The sequence below is a fragment of the Aotus nancymaae genome, unplaced genomic scaffold, assembly GCF_030222135.1.
Source record: "Aotus nancymaae isolate 86718 unplaced genomic scaffold, 86718_ANA_hifiasm-v0.15.2.pri h1tg000043l, whole genome shotgun sequence".
Taxonomy (NCBI): Eukaryota; Metazoa; Chordata; class Mammalia; order Primates; family Aotidae; genus Aotus; species Aotus nancymaae.
Genome location: NW_026988457.1, coordinates 13,141,922 through 13,156,570, shown reverse-complemented (window position 1 = coordinate 13,156,570; position 14,649 = coordinate 13,141,922). Strand labels below are relative to the sequence as shown.

The 14,649-nt window shown below is 39.6% G+C and overlaps 1 protein-coding gene and 1 pseudogene across 1 annotated transcript in view; both read left to right on the top strand.

The window, feature by feature from the left end:
* Nucleotides 1-14,649, top strand: part of LOC105729169 (phosphatidylinositol 3,4,5-trisphosphate 3-phosphatase TPTE2-like) — a 77,723-nt gene that overhangs the window by 28,393 nt on the left and 34,681 nt on the right. The window contains exons 10-13 of the mRNA XM_064361771.1: nt 1,147-1,266; nt 2,864-2,960; nt 3,107-3,170; nt 3,905-3,969. Coding sequence (XP_064217841.1) covers nt 1,147-1,266; nt 2,864-2,960; nt 3,107-3,170; nt 3,905-3,969 — 346 coding nt within the window. The remainder of the gene's footprint in view (nt 1-1,146; nt 1,267-2,863; nt 2,961-3,106; nt 3,171-3,904; nt 3,970-14,649) is intronic.
* On the top strand, nt 1,579-1,691 carry LOC135268809 (U2 spliceosomal RNA; annotated as a pseudogene).

Here is a 14,649-nt window from a genome sequence, read left to right as displayed (position 1 = left end):
CTGCATTCCCGTGTTTGTTGCTGCACTGTTCATAATAGCTAAGATATTTATTTATTTATTTATTTATTTATTTATTTATTTATTTATTTATTTTTGAGACAGAATCTCTCTCTATCACCCAGGCTGGAGTGCAGTGGCACGATCTTGGTTCACTACAACCTCTGCCTTTCAGGTTCAAGTGGTTCTTCTGCCTCAGCCTTCTGAGTAGATGGAACTACAGGCACATACCATCAAGCCTGGCTAATTTTTGTATTTTTAGTAGGGACAGGGTTTCACCATGTTAGCCAGAATGGTCTCAATCTCCTGACCTCATGATCCACCCACCTCAGCCACCCAAAGTTCTGGGATTACTGGCCTGAGCCACCATGCTCAGCCAATAACTAAGATTTAAAAGCAACCTAAGTGTCCATCAACAGACGAATGGATAAAGAAAATATAGTACATATACACAAGAGAGTATTATTTAGCCATAAAAAAGAATGAGATCCTGTCATTTGCAACAACATGGATAGAACTGGGGATCACTATGTTAAGTGAAATGAACCAGGCACAGAAGGACAAAGTATCACATATTCTCACTTATTTGTGAGCTCTAAAAAAAAAAAGATTGAACTCATAGAGAGTAGAACGATGAAGGACGATCATCAGAGGGGCTGGGAATAGTAGGGGTTTGGGGGTGGGGAGGTGGGGATGGTTAATGGGTACAAAAAAATGGAAATAATGAATAACATCTAGTATTTGATAGCACAACAGATTGAGCATAGTCAAGAATAACTTAATTGTACATTTTTAAATGACTGAAAGAGTATAATTGAATTGTTTGTAACATGAATGATAAATGCTTGAGGGGACAGATACCCCATTGTCCACAATAAGGGTGATTAGTACACATTTAGTTATATCTCTTACTGTATTTAAATTGCCATATTGGTGCTTTAGTCATATATATGTGTCAAATGATGAACATAAATTTATTGTTTGTAAATTTCCCATGAATGTTATATTTTTCCCTTAGTCTAACATTTTCAATAACTCATGAAAGTAGAATTCTTAACGGGGATGAGTCAATAGTTTGTGCTCTTTAAATATTCCTATCTCTTCTTGCAGGAGGAATTAACTTATATATATATTTGTTTTATATTACAGGAGACAGCATTATTTTTCTGACTTATTTAACATTTTAGATATTGCCGTTATTGTGATTACTCTGCTGGTTGATGTCATTTACATATTTTTTGACCTAAAGTTTCTTAGTGATATTCCCAGGTATGAAACATAAGACTTACCTCTCTTAAAGTTTTTCATTAATTTTTTGCATTTTCCGTGGCTTTTATTCTACATAATCTTTTCAACTTCAAATGTTCTCATTCTATACCAAACACATTGCTTTAAAAAATGTTTAGGTAAAGTCCCACATACTTTGAAACAAAAAGACTGTGATATTTAGGGACCAGTGAAGAGTATACACACTAAGTACCATTAATTGAATAAAGAAGATGGAGTACCCAAAGGACTTTTACCTCTTGTACTAACTTTAACTTCTCTACATTTTGAAGTTCTCATCATATTCCCATTTTTATAATTTTTCAGCCTTTTGGCTAAGATCAAGTATGATATTCTTATCAGTTTAATAACTGGTACTTCAAAAAAATTTTATATTAAAAACAATTCCCCTCTGTGCTTCAACTACAAATCCCTTACACATAATGTTCTGTCTGGATTTTTCCTATAGCCAAGCGGAAATTTGTTTGAGCATATGCAAAATTTGAGTGATTTCAGTCATGAGTTTCTAAAAAAAATAGCAAACAGAACAGAAAACTAGGAGATGACACGTACAGCAACACAATGGTAGAGTTTTGCAGTATAGTTGTGGTAGAAACAAAGCTAACACAAAGTTAGAACTGTTAGGGATTAGGAAACTCAAGAGTGTTTGAGGACCTGGTGACTTTTTTCTTCTTTTTTTACTGTGACAATGAGGAAAATGGAAGAGCAAATGTGCACTGGGATGTAGATGGTGGCTTCCTAAGCTTGTTCATGGGTCAAATAGCTGGTTTCTTTCTGTACCCTAGCTTCCCTAGACTACAACTCAGGCCCCAACTAAGCATGTTAAGTAATAGGGTTTTGGAGTTATTTGAAAATAACTTCAGCTAATATGATCCTCCGAGAGCTTACTAGAAATACAAGAAGAAAAATACCTTAGGCCCCACTTTGGACCCACTGAATCAATATCTCTGGGACCCTGCAATCTGTAGCTTAACAGGCTTTTTCAGACAGCTCTTATTTATGTGTGCCCAAATTAGAGAAGCACTAGTCCAGACCATCAGTTCTTTGCTTTGGCGTTTCTGATGGTAGGAGAGACGCCAGCTAGCACATTTGGGAAGTATCTCAATCTGTTGCCTGCCTGATGTGCATTAGCAGCTGTCTTGAACCCCTGTTACTCATGGGAGTAACAGAGATGAACAAGAATTCTCAATTTGTTTTTATGTGGAAAAATTGAAAATGCTAGTCTTAAATCCCAAAATTAAATTGACAAATTCTAAGTCTATTGACTTAGACCAGAATTTCTCAACCTCAGCATTACTGACATTTGCGCCAGATCATTGTCATAAAAGGGTGGTGAGCAGTTATATTAATTACAGGGTGTTTAGCAGAATTCCTGGCCTCTATCCACTAGATGTAACACACACACACCCCAGTTGTGAAAAACAAAAATGCCTGAAGACATTGCCAAATATCCCCCAGGTGGGTAATTGAGGAGAGGAGGGAAAATTGTCCCTGGTTAACAGCTGCTGCTCTAGACATAGTTTATATGAGAAAATTCTGTTTCTGAAGCAAAAAATTGATCTTTTAAATGTATCGTTAGATGGACACCTGTAGTTCAACTTCTACGACTTATTCTGTTAAGAACTGTTCATCTGGCTCATCAAAAAAGACATCTTGAAAAGCTGATCAGAAGACTGGTAAGTGGGCAAAACATGCTTATGATTTAGTAAAATATTTTGTGTTTTGGGACCTATTGGCAAGAGTCGATATCTATACTGTATGATGTTCTTTATTTTTATGTTGATAAATGTTTCACAAACTAATGATGGTTTTAAACTCTCAGGTTTCACAAAACAAAAGGCGATACATAAGGGATGGATTTGACCTAGACCTCACTTACGTTACTGGTTTGTAACACTTAACTGTTGATTTACTTGTATTACTTCACTTTTCCTTGTAATCATATTTTTATTCTGTTTTTGCCTTGTCTAAGCCACATTCATTCAAAGTATTCTTTATTCATGTGGATATATGCCACTGTGATAGTGTGACGTTTGTGGTTTAGCCCTGGTGATGGAAGATTTCCATGTCATTTCAATTCACAACTACTTGGTTGCACCACAGGAACTTGAATGGATTTTCAGCTGTCTCCATTCAAGTTTCAATTTATTAAGCTCTAGTAGTTATTCTAAGTCCCAAGGATCCCAGAGAGACCTCTTCTCTTCCTAGAACCCCAGAGAATGTGGTCACTGCTTTGTAGATCTCAGGTTTTCTGAGTCAGAGCGCTGCAGAGCACTTTGGGAATTCCCACCATCACTGGTGCCCAGAACTCTTGGATCTTCTCTGATATTGAGAAATAAATTCTAAGAATAAGAGGATCTTCAGACTGAGGCCAACATAAGTACATGGGATATGGTTAGAACCAGTAGAGTCTTAAGAACACCATGCCAGTTTAATGGTCATTATGTTGTATAATTTAATATTTTATTTTATTATCCTGAGTATTAGCTCTTTTCTGTCAACCTCAATCTTAAAAGTTTTTTTTCTGTGAAAATGGAGTCTGATTGTGTATAAATTAATTTTTTGTATGTTATTTGAAATCTATAATAATATTTGTAATAGTGATGATTTTGACTTTCAGAACGTATTATCGCTATGTCATTTCCATCTTCTGGAAGGCAGTCTTTCTATAGGAACCCAATTGAGGTAAGGATATTTCTCTGACAAATACTCATTTCTCAGTGAACATAGACTGTGTAGTCATAAGTTTAATATTGACCCAGAAATGGCAGTATTGTTTTTCAAGTAAAAAAATTCATAATGGATTGATGCCAGTTACAATTGTACCAGTGGTTACAAACCACCCCAAAACTTACTGGCTTATAACAGCAACTATTTATTTGGCTCATGATACTATGGTTTGTGAATTTGGGATGGGCTTAACTGTCCAATTTGGGTGCACACAGAAAGGATTTCCTATCTCAACTAAGCTCATTTATGTATCTGTGGGCACCTACTGGGTCATCTGAGGACTGGCTAGTCTAAAATGCCTTGGCTACTCCCAATGGACAGAGCTATTGCATGCTACATGCACCCCCCAAGGCCCAAGGCCCATCACATCTGGCACCCACTGCTGCCAACAGCCCCACCCCCTTCACCAGCAGAGCCACCATATGCTGCATGCACTTCTAAGGCCCTGAGGACTGGCCTACCTGGTGTCCACCCTGCTGGTGGCAATACTCCACAACTAGCAAAGCCACTGCACCTAGCATGCCTACGCCTAGGGCCTAAGAACTAATCTGAATGATGGCTCCCACCCCAAGAAAAGCCATACCACTGTCTGCACAAACTCTCACCATCAGGCCACTGAGGCACCCACAGACACCACTGAATGCTGATTACAGCCAAAGAAGTCACATGAAGACTATATGGCCAGGCACAGTGGCTCATGCCTGTAATCCCAGCATTTTGGGAGGTCGAGGTGGGCGGGTCACGAAGTCAAAAGATCAAGACAATCTTGGCCAACATGGAGAAACCCCGTCTCTACTAAAAATACAAAAATTAGCTGGGTGTGGTGACACACACCTGTAGTCTCAGCTACTTGGGAGGCTGAGGCAGGAGAATTGCTTGAACCCAGGAGGTGGAGGTTGCAGTGAGCTGAAATTGCACCACTGTGCTCTAGCTCGGCAGCAGAGTGAGACTCCACCTCAAAAAAAAAAAAAAAAAAAAAAAGAAGACTATATTACTGTAGCCACCCAAAACCAAAGTCAAAGTACCCTACTCAATGAACACTATAGGAGACAACTATTGGAAAAAGTATTTCTCTATGAAAGCTCCCTAATATTGGAAGAGGCAACTGTTTCCCTAGATGTGCAAAAATCAACTTAGGGCCACAAGAAACATAAAATGCAGGAACATTACACCTCCAAAGAAACACAATAATTCCCCATTAACAGACCCTGTATTTTAAGAGTATATCAAATCACTAAGAAGGAATTCAAAGTAATGATCTTAAGAAAACTCTATGAGATACAAGAGAATACAGATAGACATATTAATGAAATTAGAAAAATAATTTATGATCTTCTGAGAAATTCAACAAAGATATATATGTCATTAAAAACCAGACAGAGATCTTGGAGCTGAAGAATTTAAGGAATAAAATAAAAAATACAATCAAGAGTCCAGGTGCAGTGGTTCACACCTGTTATCCCAGCACTTTGGGAGGCCAAGATGGTGGATCACTTGAGGCCAGGCATTCAAGACAAGCCTGATTAACATGGTAAAATCCTGTCTCTAAAAAAATACAAAAATTAGTTAGGTTTGGTGGCACATGCCTGTAATCCCAGCTGCTTGGGAGGCTGAGGCATAAGAATTGCTTGAACCCAGGAGATGGAGGTTGCAGTGAGCCAAGATTGTGTCACTGAACTCCAGCCTGGGTGACAGAGCAAGTCCCTGTCTGAAAAAAAAAAAAAAAAAAAAAAAAAAAAAAAAAATCAAGAGCTTTAAAAGCAGACATGGGAGAGATATGACCAAAATATAGGAAGCTCAAAGGTTCTCAAGTGGATTCAACCCAAAAAGATCTTCTCTGAGGTGCATAATAGTCAAACTGTCAAAAGTCAAAAAGTGGGAATATTGTTCTAGTGCAGTGGCTCATACCTATAATCCCAGCACTTAGGGAGGCTGAGGTGGGTGGGTAACTTGAGGCCAGGAGTTCAAGACCACCATGGCCAATATAAAGAGACCCCATTTCTACTAATAATAAAAATTAATTGAGTGTGGTGGCATGCATCTGTAGTTCCAGCTACTTGGAAGGCTGAATCATGAAAATTGCTTAAACCCACGAGGTGGAGGTTACAGTGAGTTAAGATCACACCACTGCACTACAGCCTGGGTGACAGAGTGAGACTGTCTCAAAAAAAAAAGAAAATATTAAAAACGACAGTAAAAAAGTCACATATAAGGGAACCTCCATTTGATTAATAGTGGGTTTCCCAGTGGAAACTTTACAGGCCAGTAGACAATGAGATGGAATGATATATTCAAAGTATTGAAAGGAAAAAGAAAAAAAACTGTCAACCAAGAATACTATACCCAGCAGAGCTATCCCCTAGAAATGAGAGAGAAATAAAATATTTCCCAGACAAGCAAAAACTGAGGAAATTCATCACCACTAGACTGGCCTTACAAGGTCTACTTAAGGTGGTGCTACATCTGGAAGCAAGAGGATGATTACCATTGTGAAAACACACAAAAGTATAAAACTCACCGGTAGAGCAGATACACACATGAAAAAGAGAAAGGAGAGAGCGCCCCAGAGCGCCGCCAGCCGCTGCTGAGCGGGGCGCGCGGTTCCCGGAGGAGCGGCGCTCGCAGAAGCCTCGCCTCCGCCGCCTGTTCGCGCGCGCCCTCGCCTCCGCCCCGCGCGCCGCAGCGTTCTGCTCTCCCCTCCCTCTCCGCCCTTCCCCTTTTTCGTGTCTTGAGGTTGTGGGTCAGCGCGAGCCACTGCAGTGAGTCCGTCACCGGCGCGAGCGCGAGCCCAAGGCTGCAGCCCCTGAGGCGCCCAGCCCTCTTCACCCCGTCTCCCCCTCCTTTCTTCCTCTCTGCCTCTCCTGCTTGTCGTCGCCGCTCCTCCCGCGCTCTCCAGCTCTGAATCTCGACCTTAATTTATTTCCTTCTGCCCTGCCGGGTCCCTCGCGTGCCCAGTCACCTGGCCTGCGAGGGCCTCGCGGCGCCGCTTCCCCTCCCCCACGCGCGCCCCCTCCCCGCCGGCGACCCGAGGACCGCAGCTGGACCCCCGCCGCCGCCGTCGCTTCCTGCGAGCCCGCCTGAGCGTGACACTTATCCGAGCCAGCGAGCCGCCTACCCACCGAGCAAAATGAGGTAAGTTATCCTTTGGAAATGTGCTCACACTTTGATGCGGTTGAAATTAAAAGTCTAGGAAAGAGATTTAAGAAGCTTGATTTGGGGGGCCGGGCGCGGTGGCTCAAGCCTGTAATCCCAGCACTTTGGGAGGCCGAGGCAGGTGGATCACGAGGTCTAGAGATCGAGACCATCCTGGTCAACATTGTGAAACCCCGTCTCTACTAATACAAAAAAATTAGCTGGGCACGGTGGCGTGTGATTTGGACAATTCTGGTTCTTTGAGTGTGGAAGAGTTCTTGTCTCTGCCTGAGTTACAACAGAATCCTTTAGTACAGCGAGTAATAAATATATTCGACACAGATGGGAACGGAGAAGTAGACTTCAAGAATTCCTTGAGGGAGTCTCTCAGTTCAGTGTCAAAGGAGATGAGCAGAAGTTGAGGTTTGCTTTCCGTATCTATGACATGGATAAAGATGGCTATATTTCCAATGGGGAACTCTTCCAGTTATTGAAGATGATGGTGGAGAACAATCTGAAAGATACACAGTTACAGCAAATTGTAGACAAAACCATAATAAATGCAGATAAGGATGGAGATGGAAGAATATCCTTTGAAGAATTCTGTGCTGTTGTAGGTGGCCTAGATATCCCCAAAAAGATGGTAGTAGATGTGTGACTCTTATCAGAGAGTACCACCCAACACTTTTGCTTTCTTCTCCATCTCTGAAGATCTGCTCAAGACGTCCAGCAATGCTCTCTGTGTATTTAAATGGAAGTATTTTTCTCTATGAAGCCACATTTTCCAACATGAGCCTCATGAAGCCAACTAAGTGTTATTGAACTCTAATTCTCTCAATAACTCAGTGTAGCACTTTAAAGTCTGAAGGACAGCACCATGAAAAGAGCGTATCAATGTGGTGGAGAAAGGGAAGGGGTTGGCTTTTTAATTTATTTTTCTTCATCTTTTATAACAAAGTATCTATATATACATATGTAAATATGTATATATAGATACATTCTATATATGTAGCAGGTTGGCTTTAATTTAATATACTTGATTCAGAAACAAAACAATAGAGTACAAAAGTGCCAAGCAGAACATAAAACGTCCTTACTTTTATTTCACACAGTTTTATATATAGATAGAAGACTTTACAATTGGAGCCGGGTGTTTAGGCCAGCTATTTTCCTTTTCCTGTGCTTTCTCCTTTGAGATTGACAAAGCATCTGTTAACGTCCTATTATTTACCTTAATTACAGTTTTGTAACAAAATAGTCTGTAACTTTATTTATACTTATGAATATATTTCCAGGGACTACTTCTCATTGCTGAGCAGCTTTTAACACACCTCTGCTTGAGGAGAAAGTCTAGTTCATTGCTGCTGCCAAGAGCTAGTTCCTGTGTTCATATAGTAACTGCACAGTACTTATGGCTGCTTCATTCTGTTACTTTGTAACTAGGAGCCATTGCATTTATTCAATGTCCCTCGGTAATGTAAGTGCTAGTTGTGATTTTATACATAAAGGCCAGAAGCTGTCTGAGGCAATCATGATTTATTATATGTATCAATTACTGAAGAATACCTGAAGTGATCATGTAACTGCTTAGAATATCCATTTGTTTGATTACATGGGTAAATAATTTGTCATTAAACTTGTGTTTGAATCATGAATTTCCCTTCTGTGTTTCAAAAGACTTGCAGCTAATCTAAAAAACTGGTGATATTTAATATGCATGTATCTAAATACCCACATATATTTGTGGTTTAAATGTGAGAAATCTTGCTAATCTATATGCCACAGAAGAGCAAAATTTTATCCAAATTTACACCTCTTAAAATTTCTTTACCATGAGGGATAGAGAATGCATGATGGTTTTTTAAATTTGCCTGTATAATTGGTAATGGATGATAACTTAATAAATTTGTGTGATATAAAAGTAGTGTATCATGTTCTACCATTTGATCTTATTCCTTCCCTTTTCTGCAAAGGTACTATTGGCTTAAAGAAAAACATTTTGGTTAGCTTTTTATGACAGTAGTCTTTCCCTTTATAGTTTTTCTATAAAAACTGGTTTTAAAATCAGTGGAAAAGGGCAGGTTGAATCAAGGTGACTGAATCTGAAATTGAGCACACCTGCCTGCCATCGCTGTTCCTTCAACTGAGTGCTGCACATCGTGGGCTCTGTCTGTGAGAGAAAAATCCCAGTGCTTGGTGTCCTTGCATGACATGGAGTTTTGCATGTAGATCAATTTAAAATGTAACTCTTGTTTACATAATTTGCATAATTCTAAAAGATAAAGTTGCCCAACTTTGGAAATGTTAATGTTCATTCAGACTGAAAATCTCCACTACATGTAACTTTCTTCCTCTGGATCAGTGGCATGGCTTATAATCCTAGCCAGTGGTTTGAACTGTTCCAGTGTCAACTGCCATGTGCTCTGCTTCAAGGGGGAACTAGTCTTTTGTGAATTTTTTGTACATAAGTATTTGTTACAAATATTTTAGCAAATGCTTTCTATTTCTCTTGCTTGTGCATATCTTGGCTGGCGTTACCAAAAAAAAATAGTGCAAACATTATTTCCTTACTGGGGAATGAGGGTTCTTCTTCTTCTTTTTTTTTTTTTTTAGTTTGTGTGTGGGGGTGGGCAAGTGAGGGGGCAGTTTACGTTTAATGTTTAGTTTTTCTTCTGCATGATATGTCATGTTGTGGGATCTTTAGAAAACTTCATACTGTATGAATAAGAAAATAAAATATTTGAAACTTGGAAAAAAAAAGAAAAAGAGAAAGGAATCAAACTTTATCACTACAGAAAAACACAAAACCACAAAGATTTTTTAAAAATATGGGAAGAAAAGAACAAAGGATATACAAAACAACCAGAAAAAATGAGCAAAATGATAAGATAAAGCCTTATCTATTTATAATAACTTTGAATGTAATGTAAACAGATCAAATTCCCAATTAAAAGATATAGAGTTGGTTGCCAAGATTAAAAAAAAAAAAAGACCCAAATATATACTGCCAACAAGAAACTAACTTCACCTGTAAAGGTACATAGACTGAAACTGAAGGGATAGAAAAAAATATTCCAGGCAAACAGAAACCAAAAGTGAGCAGGGGTAGTTATATAAGATAAAACAGACTTTAAGTCAAACTGTATGAAGAGACAAAGAAGGTCATTTTATAATGATAAAGAGATCATTATAAGATAATAGTAAGATATAATAATTGTAAATATACATGTACCCAACACTAGAGCACTCAGATAAACAAGGGAAATATTAGATCTAAAGGGAAAGATAGACTCCAATGCAGTCATAGTTGGGGCCTTTAATATCCCGCACTTAGCACTGGAAAGATCATCTAGACAGTAAATCAACAAAGAAATATCAGATTTAAGCTTACAATAGGGATAAGTTCTGGAGTTCTATAGTGCTGTAGGGTAACTACAGTTAACAATAATTTATTATATATTTTTAAATAGAGAGGAGATTGAGTATTCCCAACACAAAGAATGATAAATATTTGAGGTGATAGATATGCTGATTATCCTGATTTTATCATTATACATTGTATACAGGTATTGAGATACCACTCTCTACCTTATAAATATGAACAAGTATCATGTGTCAATTAAAAATATTTTTAAAGAATGAAGGAAAAAGATTTTTTTAAATGAAAGGAAAGAAAATAATGTGACTTGGCTGAATGGCCCCATGTGGTCTCATTCTCCAGTAGGCTACTTCAGGCCTGTTCACATGATGGCAGAGGCAAGAGTCCCAGGAGCAGCAAGCAAAACAATGCAAATCCTCTTAAGGCCCAGGCTCAAAATTAGTATATTACTTCTACCCCATTTTATTGGACAATGCAAATTACACTACCAGTCTGGATTCAAGAAGTAGAAAATAAACTCCAATACTTGATGGAAGGAATTTTAAATAATTGTAGCCGTTTTTGATTGTCTACCATAGGGAAGAAGGATGGGGATGCTATAACCAAAATGTGTGTTCTTAGGTTGAGATCCTAAATTATATTCAGGGCATACTGCTTTAGGCTCTGTGGATGACTAAATTAATTTCAAACGTATAATGCTGTTTACTATGAAATGCTAGCTGAAAGAATCATTGTTTAATTTTATGTAATTTGTAATACTTATTATGCCTCAATAAAAATATAATTATTGAAGACTGATATCAGTTGCCGAGAGGTGGAAGGAATACCTCTGCAGCATGTTAGCTCAGGTCTGAACAAGACAGGGCCGCAAGTTCAGCTGCTTCCCAGAAAATGGCCTGAATCCCCGACCTGAGTCATCATCCCATGACTGGAGAATGTGGACAGATTATTCTATCGAGAAACTGGTGATAAACCAAGGGCTATAGGAATTAAGAACTAGGGCTAAAAAAGAAATGTTTAGAGTGATCCAACATGGCCAATTAGAAGCAGCTGCAGTCCACAGTATTCAGGAAGAGGAATAAAGAAGGGTGAGTAAATTCAGCACCTTCAACCGAGATATTCAGATTCTCACATTGGGACTGACTGACTGAACAGCTCAACCTATGGAGAACAAAGAAAAGTGGAGAGAGGGTGCAACGGCCCAGCAGGGAGCAGCATGGAGCCAAAGGAACCCCCACTCCCAGCCAAAGAAAGCAGTGAATGATTGTGCAGTCCTGCCCAGGAAACTGTGCTTCTTCCATGGATCTTTGCAACCCGTGGATCAGGAGATCCCCTTGTGAGCCCATGCCACCAGGGCCTTGGGTCTGATACACAGAGCTGTGTGGAGTCTCAGCACATCAGCTGCTCAGGCACACACAGAAACCCAGGAGTTTTACATACTCCAGCCCCTGGGATCTTCAGCACAGTAGGAAATCTGTCCATACGTAACTCTGGGAAGGTGGCTGAATCCAGGGAGCAGGCAGTGTCATTCTGCATGCCCCATTTCCATGGCACCTCACAAGTTAAAACCCACTGGCTTGGAATCCTAGCCAGCCAACAACAGCAGATTGGAGTCTGCCTCAGATGAGTCTGAGTTCCCAGCGAGTTGGGGAAGCACAGCCAGCATCACTGTGGTTCATAGACTCAGCCACTCCAGCCTGCCAGCTATGGAGAATACAGACCATCTGGATAAGAAAGAGTTCCCCACAGCACAACTAATCATGACCAGACTGCTTCTTTAAGCAGGACCCCAGTTCATTCCTCCTCACTGGGCAGGACTCCCTACGGGGGCTTTAACTACTCCAGCAACGGTTCTATGGACAGAGATTTCATCTCTCCCTGAAATGGAGCTCCTGGTGGGAGGAGCAGCTGCCATCTTTGCAGTTTGGCCAACTCAGCCACTCCAGCCTGCAAGCTTTGGAGAATACAGGTGGTCTAGAGAAGGAAGTGTCCCCAGAATGTAGCACACTTGCTCTACCCAAAAGCAGCCAGACTGCTTTTTTGGATGGATCCCTGATCCCATGCCTCCTGACTGAGTGAGAACACCCAACAGGGATCTTCAGCCACCTCCTGCAGGTACGTGCAAGTTGGCTACTGGTCAGTATACCCCTGGGATAGAGCTTCCAAAGGAAGGAGCTGGCTGCCATCTTTGCTGTTTTGCAGCCTTCACTGGTAATAGCTCCAGGTACTGGAGAAACTTAGGTGACTGGGGTCTGGAATGGACCCCAGCAAACTGCAGAAGCACTATAGTAGAGTGGCCTGTTAAAGGAAAAACAAACAAACAGAAAATAACAACTACTGCTCAAAGAAATCAGAGAATACATACAAAAAATGGAAAAACATTTCATGCTCATGGATAGAAAGAATAAATATTGTGAAAATGACCATACTGCCCAAAGCAATTTATAGATTCAATGCCATTCCCATTAAACTACCATTGAAATTCTTGACAGAATTAGAAAAAAAACTATTTTAAAATTTATATGGAACAACAACAAAAAAAGCCCTAATAGCCAAGACAATCCCAATCAAAAAGAACAAGGCTGAAGCCATCTTGCTACCTGACTTCAAACTCTACTACAAGGCTACAGTATCCAAAACAGCATGGTACTGGTACAAGAACAGACATATAGACCAATGGAACAGAATAGAGAACTCAGAAATAAGACCACACACCTACCAACCATCTAATCTTCAACAAACTTGACAAAAACTAGCAATGGGGAAAGGATGCCCTATTCAATAAATGGTGCTGGAGTGCTGGTTAGCCATATGCAGAAAATTGAAACTGGACTTTTTCCTTACACCAGATACAAAAATTAACTCAAGACTTAAATTTAAAACCCCAAACTGTAAAAACTCTAGAATAAAATCTAGGCCATGCCATTCAGGACATAGGCATGAGCAAAGATTTCATAATGAAAATGCCGAAAGCAATTGCAACAAAAGCAAAAATTGACAAATGAGATCTCTGATATTCAGAGTCTATGAGGAACTTAAATTTATGAGAAAAAAACACCATTAAAAAGTGGACAAAGGATATGAACAGACACTTCACAAAAGAGACATACATGCAGTCAACAAAAATATGAAAAAAAAAAAAGCTCAACCTCACCGATCATTAAAGAAATGCAAACAAAACCACAATGAGATACCATCTCATGCCAGTCAGAATGGCCATTATTAAAAAGTCAAAAAACAACATATGCTGGCAAGGTTGCGGAGAAAAAGGAATGCTTTTACACTGTTGGTGGGTGTGTAAATTAGTTCAACCCTTGTGGAAGACAGTGTGTCAAATCCTCAGAGACCTAGAGGCAGAATACCATTTGACCTAGCAATCCCATTATGGGGCATATACCCAAAGGAATATAAATCATTGTCTTATAAAGATACATGCATGCACACATATGTTCATTGCAGCAGTATTCACAATAGCAAAGACATGGAATCAACCTAAATGTCCATCAATGATAGATGGGATAAAGAAAATGTAGTACATAGAGAGAGTGGGACATCTGACTTCCAAGCGGGAACCTTTGTAGCACCATTGACAAAAGAGAGAATTAAATACGGGTGATGTTGAGAAAAGCAAGAAAATTTTTGTTCAGAAGTGTGCCCAGTGCCACACGTGGAAAAGGGAGGCAAGCACAAGACTGGGCCTAATCTCTGTGGTATCTTCAGGCAGAAGACAGGTCAGGCCACTGGATTCTCTTACACAGATGCCAATAAGAACAAAAGTATCATCTGGGGAGAGGATACACTGATGGAGTATTCGGAGAATCCCAAGAAGTACATCCCTGGAACAAAAATGATCTTTGACGGCATTAAGAAGAAGGCAGAAAGGACAGACTTGATAGCTTACCTCAAAAAAGCTACTAGTGAGTAGTAATTGGCCACTGCCTTATTTCTTACAAAGCATGAGAAATTTCTCATGACTTTTTTATGTGTACCATAATTTAATAGATCTCATACACCAGAATTCAGATCATGAATAACTGACTGTTGGGCAGTCCTGATTTAAAACTAAGACTGGCTTGTGGTTAAATGACTAAGTTTGGTTTTTGAATTTTAATAGTAATTCTAAT